Here is a 14,406-nt window from a genome sequence, read left to right on the forward strand (position 1 = left end):
GTGGATGCTACTCGGAAGTGCTGTCCTTTGCCTTGGGGAGCCTTGTTTTATAACTTATTTCTAGAGACCTGCAGAGTCCCATGAAAATTTGAAGCCTCACTTTTTCTCCTCCAGGCAGCCAGATGGGCCGCTGGGACCGCTGTACGCATCTTCGAACCCTGAGTACCTCAGTGCCAGTGATGGTGAGTACCATCCTCTTCCCCGTGGGTGGCCAGAACTGTGCTGTTGGGTTTCTTTTGCCATCATCACAAGTGAGAGCAGAGGGTTGCTACCGCCGGGGGGCCGGGGAAAGCCATCTTGTTCATGTGAGCTCGCTGACCCGCCCTTGCTGCAGAAACCTGCCCCCGCCCCCGTTACTGTGCAGAGTCAGACACCCGCTATCTGGCACCTGCTTGGGTGGGCTCCTCCAGCTGGTCTGGGACCCCTTCCCAAGCCTCTGCCGTCTTCTCCATGGGGGCAGACAGACACCTGTCCTGTTCTCAGCCATACGCCCAGTGCCTGGCACAGGTCCTGCATCACAGCAGCCACTTAATGAATGTTTTGGGGGGGGGGGTTGGGGTGTTCTGGAGAGCACTTGGGTGGGAGGTGCCTGGGGACCCCCAAGGGACCGGCTGAGAATGCTGTGTAGATAAGTGAAAAGTAGTGTTTCCGTGTTCTGTGTACGTGCCGGACGAGTGGGAGGTGCCTCGAGAGAAGATCACCCTCCTCCGAGAGCTGGGGCAGGGCTCCTTCGGCATGGTGTATGAGGGCAACGCCAGGGACATCGTCAAGGGCGAGGCAGAGACCCGGGTGGCGGTGAAGACCGTCAATGAGTCGGCCAGTCTCCGCGAGCGGATCGAGTTCCTCAACGAGGCTTCGGTTATGAAGGGTTTCACCTGCCATCATGTGGTAAGTCGAAGGCAGGGATGAGGCCCCTTCCTCTGCCCCGCTGTCTCCCACTGCACACGGGATGCAGACCCCTGCCCATCCCCCACTCCACGAAGCCTCCCATCCTAAAGATGGGGGGGGTGGATCACTCCCTTCTCCAATCCCATCCTCTCCCATTTCACCTGGGACCAGACTCTATGGGTGTCCCACTGCTTTCCAGAATCTTCCATTGCTTTCTGGAATTTTCCATCGCTTTCCGGACTCTTCCCTCTCTTCCCTCGTCCTGGCTTTTTTGTAACCCTGAACCACACGGGGATATGCCCCATCCCACCTGCCCTCATTCCTGCCCACCTTCTTGACACTAGCACAAACGCTTCCTGCCTCTCTGCTCCAACAAGGGTCTCTTCATTTCTCTTTGGGCCTTCACATACTTTCATTCTTGCCACGCAAGTTTATGGGGCACCTAAAGCCCTGCTCCTTTTCCCTGCGATGCTGCAGATGCCTGCCCTCATGGAGTTTCCAACACGGCAGATGGAGACAGACACCAAACCCGATGTATTAATTACTTTATACGTTAGGAGAAAATGCTATGGATAGGTGAAGGAGAGGAGGGAAGGGTTGGCGGGTGTATTTGAGCAAAAGCTTATAAAGGATGTGACGGACACAGGAGGGAACAGAGAATCAGGCAGAGGGAATAGCTAAGGCCTGGGGGTAGGAACGTGCGCTGTGTGCTCAGGAACATTAAGGGGGCCCGGTTTTGCCTCGGCATGTTGCTATCTGTGGGCAGGTCTGTTTGCTCTCCCAGACTAGGGCTGAGCATGCTCCATCCGGGCACAGGGTGCTAAGTGACAAAGACACCAGACAGGGGGAGCTCTGTGAGTCTGAATGGTTCCACGGACCCTCACCGAAGAACCTGCATGTTGGCTCTGCAGGTCCGCCTCCTGGGGGTGGTGTCCAAGGGCCAGCCAACGCTGGTGGTGATGGAGCTGATGGCTCACGGAGACCTGAAGAGCTACCTCCGATCTCTGCGGCCGGAGGCTGAGGTGAGCTGCCTCTAGGTACCTGGCGGGACACGGGCTTCCCAGCCGAGGGTACCAGCGCAGCTGAACACGACCCCATGTTTCGACTTTAGAATAACCCGGGTCGCCCGCCCCCTACCCTGCAAGAGATGATTCAGATGGCGGCGGAGATCGCTGACGGGATGGCGTACCTGAACGCCAAGAAGTTTGTGCACCGGGACCTCGCAGCTAGAAACTGCATGGTCGCTCACGATTTCACTGTCAAAATCGGAGGTTCGTCTGGCTTTCTGCTTTGAAACGTGTGACCCGGTTCCGATTTGATGGCGGAAAGAGGTTTTCTATAATGAGTTGCTAAATCTCTTATAGCCTCAAGGGGCAGGATTTTGGATGAAGATCCTCCAACTGTAATTTAATTGCACTTGATGATAAACTTACCCACCCATTCGCTTGTTTAAAAAGTAGATGTGTTACCTTGTCTGTGCTTAGCCACTGCAGTAGATGCTAGAATGCATCCGTGAATCAAACACCACAATTTTTCTGCACCTGAGTGTAGCTTGCTGTCTTTATCTGCACTGTACAGCACCATATGGTCACCTGTGGCCATTTATATTTAAATTAATTTAAATTAAGTGAAAGTAAAACTTCAGTCCATCAGTTGCACCAGCCGCATTGCGGGCATTCAGTAACCACCTGAGCCTCGTGGCTACTGACCGTATTGGACAGTGTGGATATAGACCGTGTCCACTGTCGGGGAAAGTTCCACCAGCCAGTGCTACTCTGCATAAACAATCAAATAGTTAATACTTATCCAAGCAAGATAATGAAGTCTGGGCAAAGAGTACTGAAGGAAAGAAATAGAGTTCCATGATAGAGAGACGCCAGGGGGTAGGGGGCAGGGGGCAGGGGGCAGCTCAGGAGAGGTCTCTCTCTGCAAGGAGGCAACATTTTTGCCAAGACTGTCAGGATGGCCTGAGTGAGAGCATGCCAGGGGCGGGGACAGCACATGCAAAGGCCGTGAGGCTGGAAGGATGGCTGACGTGGTGTGAGTAAACTGAACATAGAAAGGACCAGAGCAGTATAAGATGTAGGTTAAGGAGAGAGGCGGGACCCAGACCCGGAAGGGCCTTGCACGTCATAGTAAGTCGTCTTGACAACGTCTTACACTAGCAGTAGGAAGCAGGAAGTGACGCGGGGGCAGTGGGCTATCAGCGTCAAGGTGAGAGGAGGTTCTACAGGTGAGAGAAGGGAGTGGGCCCTGGGGAGGAGTAGACAGATCGCAGAGAGATGTGGAGGGAGAGTGGGCACCTTAGGGTGTGAGGGAAGCAGGGTGGCCAAAGGAGCACTCGACTTTGGGTTTCCAGTGGGGCAGCTGCGTGGGTAGGGTCTATATCTGGGGGGTAACAGCAGGCTGGCTGGAGAAAGGCAAAAGTTCAGTTTGGGATGCCTTGAGGGTACAGGTGGGAAGGAAGCATTGTTGAGACCAGGATTGCCAAGCTGTGGGCCAGAATGCCCCTTCATTGTCACTCGGTGCCTCTTATCCCCCTTCTTTTAAATTGTGGCCCATCCTCTCCCTTTATCTCCCTGTGAGTACCCTCAGAATCCATCTTACTGGGTTCAGCCACCACTCAGATGAGCACACACCTGGGGCAGGAGAGCACACACACACACATGGGGCAGGTGAGAACATAGCTGGGTAGGTGAACACACAGCTGGAACAGGTGAGCGCATGCACACACACACACCTGGGCCAGGTGAGAACATACCTGGGCCAGGTGAGCACACACTTGGAACAGGTGAACACACACACACACCTGGGGCAGGTGAGAACATACCTGGGACAGGTGAGCACACACTTGGAACAGGTGAACACACACACACCTGGGGCAGGTGAGAACATACCTGGGGCAGATGAGCACACATGTGGGGCAGGTGAGCACCTCTAAGGGCTCAGCGAGGGGCAGGGAGGTCAAGATGGCAGAAGGCAGGGCCACAGGCTGAAGGTTAAATGCATGTGAACTGTTTGTTGTCAGACTTTGGAATGACCAGAGACATCTACGAAACGGATTACTACCGGAAAGGGGGCAAGGGCCTGCTCCCAGTACGGTGGATGGCACCGGAGTCCCTGAAGGATGGGGTCTTCACCACTTCTTCCGACATGTGGTGAGTTAGTTGTGCGTGGATCGGTGGACAGATGCTGGGCTTGAATTCCAGGTGACCCCGCTAGTGTGACCGGCAAGAGGGAGCAAAGAAAGCCTGCCTTCCTCCTGGGCTCTTTAACAAGGAAATGAAGATGATGTCCTGCCTCAGGACTCTTGCACGGCTACCCTTACATTTCGATGGAGACCAATCTTAGAGGCATTTATGAATTGCAGTGTGAATTGGTTTATTAACTGAAAAGTCAGGTTCTAGCAAACCAAGAAGGGGTGTGTGTGTGCATGTATGTGTGTGTATATGTGTGTGTGTGTGTGTGTGTGTGTTCGTGACTTCTTTGTTACTACTTACAATTGTCATTGCCAGGTCCTTTGGCGTGGTCCTTTGGGAAATCACCAGCTTGGCAGAGCAGCCTTACCAAGGCCTGTCTAATGAACAGGTGTTAAAATTCGTCATGGATGGGGGATATCTGGATCAACCTGAAAACTGCCCAGAGAGAGTGTAAGTGTAGAAAGGGTGTGCAGTGTGTGAGTTGTTCATTCAGAAGGCATTGCCCTTTGCTCATATGCTAGGGTTTGCCTTTCCTTTGTCTACGTGCACACTTGCGTTTGCATGCCATATGCTTACATGTGTGTTTGTGTGTGCATAGCATATTTTTACGTACATACATGCTTGCATTTGCATATTGCATTGTTGCACGCACACTTGTGTTTGCATATCATGGCTTTGCATGAATTTATGTTTGCACATCATGCTTCTTAAATGCCTGCTTGTGTTTGCAAATCATATCTTTACATGTGTGCTTGTATTGCATGTCATATCTTTGGAAGGTGTACAAGAAACCTGGGAGAAGAGAACTGGGAACTTGGGGTAGGAGAGAGACCTACGTTTAACTGTTTGTTCTTTCATACACTTAAAATTTTGTCAGGTGCTTGTATTACATGTCTCCTACCCCCCGAATATTTTTGCTTTAAATTTTTATTATAGAATCAAATGAACAACACATACACACTGCCATTAAACATTTGGAAAATTGTCTAGCCTCACTAATGATCCAATACATGATAAATGTAGGGTAAATAAAGGAGAGTGCTATCTTCCCAAATTAGCAAAAAAAAAAAAAAAAAAAAAAAAAAAAAAACAAAGAAAGAAAAGAACAGAAAAAAATAAAGAGAGTTTTAATAAGTAGAGCTAGCAGTGGCATGGCAAGATAACCATTCAGATCATTTTTACCACCTTGTTGTGCCTGCTACTCAGAGCAATATTGTTTAAAGTTATTAAAAAAAAAACAATTGAAATGATCTAAATATCCAACATATGAGAATTGCTAAGTACATTGATAAATGAATGTGACGTAGCAATTGACACTTCAAATGGTGCTTATGAAACTATTTTATAACTTGGCAGATAAGCTTATGTTAAAATATTAAGTAGGAAAAGTGTGTATCTACTACATTTCCAAATGTGTCCAGAAAGAAAAGAGCAGAAGTTACAGCTAAAGGACAGTTGTATGTGAGGTGTATTTTCTCTATATTTTGGGGTATTTTCTAACTTTCTACAGTGAGCATTTATTACACATAAAGTCCTTTTTTTAATGTTAAGAAAAATTTTTGCTGTCCTGAAAATTCACAGAGGGAGGACATTGTAATGTTATATCTCCCAAAGAATAAGACATCAATTTAGAAAACCTAGTACGAAGAAATATTTTATGAGCAAAAAGTATGAAGCAGAGTTATTTGGAAACTCTGAGCAAACTATTTCTAACCATTGCCTCCTGAAGCTCCTTTCCTAGCCACGCCAGTTATCAGCTGGCTTTAGTTCCAGGGCCAGGGAGATTAAGTAGGTGGTAGGGCATGAGATCAGAACCTTTTTCTGTAAAGAGAATATTTACAGTAAAAATAATTGTAAATGATTTCAGCTTTGTGGGCCATGTGGCTTTCCATCGAAGCTACTCAACTCAAAGGCAACCACATACATTACACAAATGAATGGGTGTGGCCGTGTACCGATAAAACTTTATTTATAAAGACACTCAGGGGGCTGGATTTGGTCTGAGGGCTGGAGTTTGCCAACTCCTGCCCTAGAAAAAGTTACAGAGGAGAAGGAAAGAGGTACAATTGAAAACACAAGCCCTCAGCTTCTGTTCTGAATGTTTTTGGCTGAGTAAGGTGGTCGCCGGGAGGTTCCGGAACAGCCTGGGGGATGCATGCAGGGCTGGGGTCCTGTGTGTTGCTAGACACCAGCGTGTCCCCTTCAGGCAGATACCATGTGGCCCACCAGGCAGGGACTCGTCCCATGACTAAGGCCCCTTCCACCATCCTCCAGAAAGTGTGGGCTGGACCTGCAGATGGGATAGCCATTCAGAGCTGTCTCCCAAAATTCAATCCACACCACTGCACCCACCAGATCCCACAAATCTCAACCCTGAAGGGTCGTAGATCTAGAAAAATTGCCAGGTGCAGGGGGGCATAGGGAAGCCTTTGCAAAGAACCCCAGGGTGGGAATGAAACTTTACAAAATGCACCAAATCTCGGGGGATATCAGAGGTGTCTAAAATGATAAAAAAACCACGTTCAGTGCTTTGCAGAAGGAGCCCTTCTTGACTTAAATTTGGGAAGAGACAGCCCTTTCCAAAACCAGCTTCCAGCACCGCTAGAATCGCTTTTTCTGCCTTGACCGTTGCCTGTGCACGTGAGCACCTGTCGTCTGGGGGCGTGGGGAGGAGAGGGGGGCTGCTCGGCTGGGTGCCCAGACTCATCGCCGATGTGTCCTTCTGTCCCCCAGCACCGACTTGATGCGCATGTGCTGGCAGTTCAACCCCAAGATGCGGCCGACCTTCCTGGAGATCGTCAACCTGCTCAAGGACGACCTGCACCCCAGCTTCCCAGAAGTTTCCTTCTTTCACAGCGAGGAGAACAAGGCTCCCGAGAGCGAGGAACTGGAGATGGAGTTTGAGGACATGGAGAGCGTACCCCTGGACCGGTCCTCACACTGTCAGAGGGAGGAGGCGGGGGGCCGGGATGGAGGGTCCTCGCTGGGCCTCAAACGGAACTATGAGGAGCACATCCCCTACACCCACATGAACGGGGGCAAGAAGAACGGGCGGATTCTGACCCTGCCTCGGTCCAATCCCTCCTAACAGCGCCTCCCGGGGTGGGGACGGGGTTCTCATTGTCACTTTCCTCTGGTTTGAACGCCTCCAGAAAACTCAGGTTTCTCACGACTCTACCACGAAGTCAAACAGAGCTCAGAGATGGTTCCTACATACTCTGTTCCTCTTAGGACTCCAAGACACCCTTGTCTGGTTGCCAGTTTGACTAGTCAGAGGATTTAACTGTGAACCCAGAGGGGGCAGGGTTTCCACGGCTGCTGCCCTTTGGGCAAGGACAGTTTGAAACCAGGATGTCTTCTGTCTCTTTTTTCTTTTCTTTTTCCAGTAGATCGAAAGAGAGCACCTGTTTTTACAAAGATTTTTTTTTGCTGGTGTCTGAGCTATGCTATAAAAGATAAAACTTCTTGTTTGTGGAACAAAGGTTTGAAAGGAAGAAACAAAAACAGAAACAAAAGCAGCACAACCCTGGTTCCAGGAAAAATTCCAAGCTTTGCAGGGTGGGCTTCAAGAAGGTTTTTTTTGTTGTTGTTGTTTGTTTGGTTTTTTTTTTTTTTGTCCTCATCCAGGCTGAAGGATTTTTTTTTTTTTTCTTCTTCTTTACAAACTCAGTTCCTCAAATTGACCAATAGCTGCTGCTTTCATACTTTGGATAAAGGGCCTGCAGTCTCAGCGTGTGCTCACGTGTGTAACGCACGTGTGTGTGTCCAGGTGAGACACGGCTGGTGTGTGTGCGCGTGCAAAGTGTTCATGCTGGGTTGACGCGATGGGAACTGGATCGTGAAGGTTCTGTGCGCACAAACTCAGGTCCCTCTCTCTCCTTCCTTCCTATCTATGGGGAGACTGTGCCCTCCACAGGTTCTTCTTGCGTCAGAAGTCCACCCTCAGGTGTGTCTCCTCCCTTCACGTTGGTGAAAAAAGAAAAAAAACAATGTTTTCTGGGAGCCAAGGGAGGAACATTTAGTTTGGAGTGATTGTGGATCTTTTCAAGACCAAACAAAGCCAGGACATTTTTTTTAAAAATGCAAAAAAGAAAAAGGAAAAAAAATGAGTTTTGAGAATATATTTGTAACATATTTAAGTTTAAAAAAAAAAAGTCTCTGGCAGTAGCTTCATAAGTTATTGACTCTATGCCCCGCCGGGGAGAGAGGAGTGGTCGTGAGTTGGTCCACCTGTGCTGGGGGGAGGGAGGGATCAAGGCCCCAGTCGGCCTCTTTGTTTGGTCTTAAAGGCATCCATTTTCTGGGAACTAAGCCACATTAGCTGCTAACCCTTTTGGACATTGAGAGGCCGCATTGAGCATATGAGAGACTGGGTTTTACGGATGTTCTGGTTCGGATACCAAGGTCTGCTGTTCAGATAAGCTGGTAGCTACCTAGAGCTGAGCCCGCCTTCAAGAACACCTGTGTTCATCCTCTGGTTTTGTGTGTGTACCTCGAGTGGCATTTCTTCTCCCAGGTGTACATGTCCTACGGTCACTGCGCAAACACAACAAAATCAGATCCCAAAGAGCCACAGCACGGATGGACTTTGAGAACATTTAAGCAATATAAAAGGGAGAGGTGCTGAGAATACCTCCTGGTCTCCTCCGCCCTTGGGGCCTCTGACTGTCTTCAGTACTGAACTCCCAGAAGCTGCTCTGGGCCCGGCAACCTAAGCTGGGCCAGGTGTGGTGCCGGAGCGGAACTCTCAGGTGATGCTGATGTTGCCACCCCTGAGAGGGTCGAGTCCGGAGGAGAAACCATTAAAGACCTTCACACTACCGAGAACTTCCGAATGGGCGTGAACCCGAGATTTCTTCTCTTTGGCCAAAAAAAACAACCACAGCTGCTCAAATAAAGAACACGGTGAACTCATCACTTTGGTTCAATCAAAACCATCACCCACGGGTTATTCCTGAATGCGTTTTCTCACGAGTTTTTGATTGCTTCCTTCTTAAGAGTTGTGGACTTAAGAACAGGATAGAGACATGACGGCAACCTCCGAGTCCTCCCAATTCTTGATTCAGAACACAGGTAGACGCAAATCCCAATTGTCTATTGCTATCTTATTTATATGATTTGAGAAATTACCTATCACATGTTGCTGGGGAGCCTCCGTGATTGCGTACCAGGAGCAAGAGTACAGAAATTATTTTTTGCCAAATTTATTTTGTAAATAGGAAGGTCTGTACGTCAATTTAAAAAAAAAAAAAAAACAACCACAAAACACGTAGCTCTAGGTATTTTTTTGTTCTTTTCCTAGTAAATTCGTAGTGGTTGTAGACTACACTAGCAACAATTTTCGCATTTTTCTAATTCAGAAGGTTTTCTTATTATTAGGGGGAAAAGTATTTATTTTAATATATAAAATCACTCAAAATCACTCTCGTAAAAAATGGAGCGCATGTACATTTTTATCAAAGAAAAATAAACAGGTGAATATGGGGTAATATTTTTTTTCAGCACAGTCTACCTCAGTGTATTGTTAGGATATGGTTCAATAATAGACATCTTGGAGACTTCAGAATTCCACCTGGGTCTGGTCCGAATCAGGGAAAATGTGTATCAGCTGATTCCGAATGCCAGAGACCAGTAAAGAATTTTGAGGGAGGGAGTCGGGATGGAGAAGGTGTGGCCTTCACCTGGGCATAGATCCTTTTTTTTTTTTCCCCCTGGCTGTTAATATTCTCTGAATTTAATCTTCCTCTTTGGTGTTTTTTTTTTTTTTTTTTAATTTAAAACCTCCGTCTGTTAATACCACATTCCCCAAACATAAACCACGTTTCAGGCCATCGTGATGTATCTGATATATGCACGGTCTACTTTGCTTTCACGAGGGGTGTGTGTCTCATCTACGGCTGGGGCGAAGGCAGGCTTTGGTGCAAAGCCAGCTTTCCCACTTGTCCCACTGAATCCCCCTGAAGTGAGCACATAGGTGCCCTGGGCTCTCCGATGGTCTGTTCCCACTCTTTTCAGGCCAATGATGCTCTTTGGGGGCTGATTGAATTGTGTCCATGGGCATGTCACACACAGGCACCTAATGCAAGGTCTCCTTTTATCCTCCGAGTGGGAAGGGGAGGGGAGGGAATTGGGGAATATCCCAATCCAAAACCCACTAATGTGCTGAATGCTTTTTTCAGCCACAAAACCTTGGACCCCAGTGTTGGGGTTTCGTTGACCTCAAGCTAAGACTGTTTGACCTTGTGCAACTTTGAGAACCCATGTGAACGTCTAGGCAGGGACGGCAGGGCTGTTGTCATCCTCGCCAAACCTTGCTGCTCTTGCTGTATTTTTAGGCACTGCCCTTGCAGACTCATCCTTCTCCACCTTCCCTGGAGAGAGGGGCAGAGTGCTGTGCCCACCCTGTGCAAACGAATTTCACCAATTTTGTTTAACTGTCTCTACTGCCACCATGAAACGAGCAAGCAGCCATGGGGTCACAAGCCTTCCTTGGCGTTAGAAACTGTTGACTTTGTAACTGTAGAACTTTGGTCCTAGGAAGTCATGGTTGTCCTGGAAGTTTGTAGCGATGGGTTACAAAAAAATGCAACAAAACCAGCTTAGGGTGACACTTTTTTGTTGTTTGTGTTTAAAGATGTCTCTCTCACTATTATTAAAAATCCATTTCGTTAACGTGGTAAAAGCCATGCAGTAGTTTCTTCCTCCAGGAATAGAATAGCAAGTGCATCCCTTTCTCCCTAATCAGTGATGACAAAAGATGTCCAGAAATGTTCGTGTCCTGGGAGCTGTCCTAGGTTGCTGTTCTGAAATTTGAGGCTAGTTGGGGGAAGGACTGCTGGTTCTCTGGATATAGGCTGAGAAAAAAAAATTGAGAGAAAATGCAGGAATTGATGCAAGGGTCTGCACGTCCATTCCTGTGACCGCTGTGGACTTTGTGGCCAACTGGCGGACAGATCTTCCACTATCTCCCACCAGGGCAGACAGTTGACCATGAGACATGCGTATCGGATGGGAAGTGTTTATCTGTAGCCTGCTCCAACACTAGTCAGTGGGCAGGAATGCAATCAAGGCATGACCTGTGCTGACCATTTTGGGAAATCAATGCAGGTCCCATCATCCCAACAAGAATCTTTTTCCTACTTCATGGTGGGTGGAAGTTTGGGGTTCAATGTCCTTTGGATGCCACCTGGTGAGTCCTTGACATCTTGGGCTTTTTAGAAATTGTGGTTTTGTTGGGGATGGGGAATAGGGAATGCTGATTTGATATAAATGGTACACGTAGAGTGATCTCACTTCAGAAAAATCTTCCAGAATTGTTCTTGAGAATATTGATTGACACCAGAACTGGGGTTGGAAATGAAAAGAACAGATGGGTACTTATTTTCTTAGAGCACACAAAAGAATATGATGGACTGTCAGGGGCTGAGACTGAGGGTGAATGTTTCCTTAGGGGGGCCCCAAGAAACAGAGGGCAATGGTGGCTTTTTGAGCTGTCACCTCAAAAAGCAGTCGAGGTCCATAACCAGCCTCCAGCAAAATTTTTATCTGGGTGTGGGCCATGAAAACCCTTGTTAAAAACCAGATCTGGGGCTCTTGGTCCCATTTGTGAAGGAAGGAATTGTCCCCACACCCCCCAAAAAATGAGCGTGCATCTATGCACATGTTCAGGAATGGCTTGTTTAGTGTTTATACTTTGGGTCAAAGTTGTTGCTCTTTGCCCCTTTGTGTGCCTGGGTAGCCTCGGCCCTGCGTGGAAGCAGCGCAGGATCAAATGTGCCACAGCTTTTGCAGAAAACAACTCAGAAACACAAAACCCACCAAAAGTTCGATTATTATTTTTTTCAATGTTTTCCTACAAGAGCCAAGTAGCACCATGTATAGAATATGCCTTTTTTTTTTTTTTTTTTGGAATATTGAAATTGTTCTGCATGTAAAATATGGGATAATTACCTGTTTATATTAAAATTCTGATTAAATTAAATTATCTGAGAATACTCTTGTTTTTTTTGTGTGGTGTCCAGGCAAGGACCCGCAGCGTGTGTGGGGGTGTGGCTATGGGTTGCACTGTGTTAAGGAAAACCTACTGGAAATTGTGGGTACCTGTTTTGAGAAGGGACAAACCCCTGGATTCTTCAGCACATGAAACTGGAGGTTCAATAATTGCTACTGGCAGAGCTGAGGACACACAGGTAATGTATTTGTGCAGCCAAACTGGTGATTTAAATATTGCACTATTTCCATGCCAGTTGGAAAGTCACTGCTTTGCCCACAGACCCCCAAACACCCCCATGATCCAACCACTAAGGGGCTCACTCCAGGAATCCCAGTGGACCCCGAAAACCTTGCTTTATTCCAACATGCTGTCCCATTGCCCGAAGTAAGTCACACGGCCGAACCTAGAGTCAGCTTGAGAGAGGACCCCCAAAAGGTGTAGGTACAGGGAAATGTCAACCAAGTGGGGGCCTGTCCTACAATAATCTTCTACATTTCTCGCTTTATCCTTCTATTCTTGAAGATGACAGACCTTCCTTCATATGACCACAGTGAAGATTAAATGAGGTAACACTGATTCTCCACCCTCCCTCCAAAATGTCTTCCCACACCCCGAAGCCCCTCCACGTTCCCCATTCTCTGAGAAACGGATGCCACTGCTGCTTGGCAGTGGTGGCAGCCTAAACCGTGCCTCCCTGGGTTTGCAAAATTCAGTATAAGCCTCTTGGAAAATGGAAAATGTTTTACTCCCATGGAAAGATTTCTCAAAAGGGATCTTTCAGACTGCCATTTAACAGAGGGGCCCTGGCCCGGAGTCGGGGCTGTCTGCCACTGGGTTCCTGGAACTTCCCCCTGGGCCTTGGGCCTCAGAGTATCAGCTTGTCAGAATCCCACCTCTTAGTGCCATGGTGTGTCTGTCTTGTCCACACTCAGTTCCCTTCAGAGAGCACTTATGGCAGCACCTGGGAACCTGCATTTTAATGGTCTCCACTTCACTCCATACCCCTGTGCGTCCAGCTGACCTGGGTAAGACCACAGGAGCTTAAGGCCTTCTCTATTCTGCCTTTGCCTGTGCCGGGGATCAAAATATGCCACCCCATAATATGCCACTTGGGCACATTGATTATGTTGAGTTAAAGAATGGATGCTGTTAATAAACTGTAGGCCAGGGCTGGGTGTGGTGGCTCACGCCTGTAATCCCAGCACTCTGGGAGGCCGAGGTGGGAGGATCGCTTGAGGTCAGGAGTTCTAGACCAGCCTGAGCAAGAGTGAGATCCCATCTCTACAAAAAATAGAAAAATTAGCCAGGCGAAGTGGCGAGTGCCTGTAGTCCCAGCTACTGTGGAGGCTGAGGCAGGAGGATCACTTGAGCCCAGGACATGAGGTTGCAGTGAACTGTGATGATATCACTGCACTCTACCCAGGGTGACATAGCTAGACTCTGTCTAAAAAAAAAAAAAAAAAAAAGCTTGCAAGTAGATTCTTCATGTGTGGACCCCTCTAGATGAAAACGCAGCCTGGGTGACACCGTAATTGCAGTCTTGTGAGACCCTGACACCAAGCTAAGTTGTTCCCACAGGCATCCAGTCGACAGAAATTGTAAGATAATAAGTACGTGCATTGTTTTACGTTTTTAACTGTGTGGAACAGCAATAGGAAACTAATAAAATAGAATAGTGACCTGATTCAAGGTATTGTGCAGATTGAGTTATTTCATGTAGGGCACACAGAATATCATTACTAAGTGTTAACAATTTATACATCATTGGCATCAGCATCCTCCCTAACCTGGTAGAGGCGTCTCCATCTCCACTCCTCCTGCCCCTGGATCCAAAGGAGCAAGGTGCTTCAGGTGCAAATTCCAGATGCCTAAGCCTTGGGCCATCCCTATAAATCCCTTAATGATCCAAATTCCAGTACAGACTTGGAAGGTTCCAACACTGACGTTTCAGCGCCACCTTGTGGCTTTAGTCTGTTTTGGCAAGTTATGTTTTTCTAGGAATTTGTCCTTTTTGTCTACGTTTTCCAAATTTGGGGCCTGAGGTCCAAAATAATCTCTTGGCACCGCTTTAATCTTTGAAGTTATGTCCAAGTTTCCATTTATATTGTTTTTGGTCATTTTTTTCTTCTTCCCTCATCAGTCATGTTAGAAGTTTGCTGTCATTGTTTCTTTTTTCCAGATTGACTTTCATCTTTGCCAATCTATTGTATCTTTGTTTTAAATTTTGTTGTTTTTGCTCTTTATTTTTCCTTCTGTCTACTTAAGTAGGGTTTCTTGTGCTGTTCTGTTTATAATTTCCTTAAATTGGATGTTGACCTTGTTTGT

At 47.5% G+C, this 14,406-nt stretch overlaps 1 protein-coding gene across 4 annotated transcripts in view; it reads left to right on the forward strand.

Annotated features, from left to right (window-relative positions):
- Positions 1-12,004, forward strand: part of INSR (insulin receptor) — a 119,140-nt gene extending 107,136 nt beyond the window's left edge. For all 4 annotated transcript variants that reach the window (XM_069479406.1, XM_069479415.1, XM_069479423.1 and 1 more), the window contains 7 exons: positions 115-182; positions 644-888; positions 1,800-1,910; positions 2,000-2,159; positions 3,917-4,046; positions 4,404-4,538; positions 6,822-12,004. In XM_069479406.1, coding sequence (XP_069335507.1) covers positions 115-182; positions 644-888; positions 1,800-1,910; positions 2,000-2,159; positions 3,917-4,046; positions 4,404-4,538; positions 6,822-7,176 — 1,204 coding nt within the window. In that variant the 3' untranslated portion in view covers positions 7,177-12,004. The remainder of the gene's footprint in view (positions 1-114; positions 183-643; positions 889-1,799; positions 1,911-1,999; positions 2,160-3,916; positions 4,047-4,403; positions 4,539-6,821) is intronic.
- The last annotated feature ends 2,402 nt before the right edge of the window (positions 12,005-14,406 follow it).

The sequence above is a fragment of the Eulemur rufifrons genome, chromosome 2 (assembly GCF_041146395.1).
Source record: "Eulemur rufifrons isolate Redbay chromosome 2, OSU_ERuf_1, whole genome shotgun sequence".
In the NCBI taxonomy this organism is placed as follows: domain Eukaryota; kingdom Metazoa; phylum Chordata; class Mammalia; order Primates; family Lemuridae; genus Eulemur; species Eulemur rufifrons.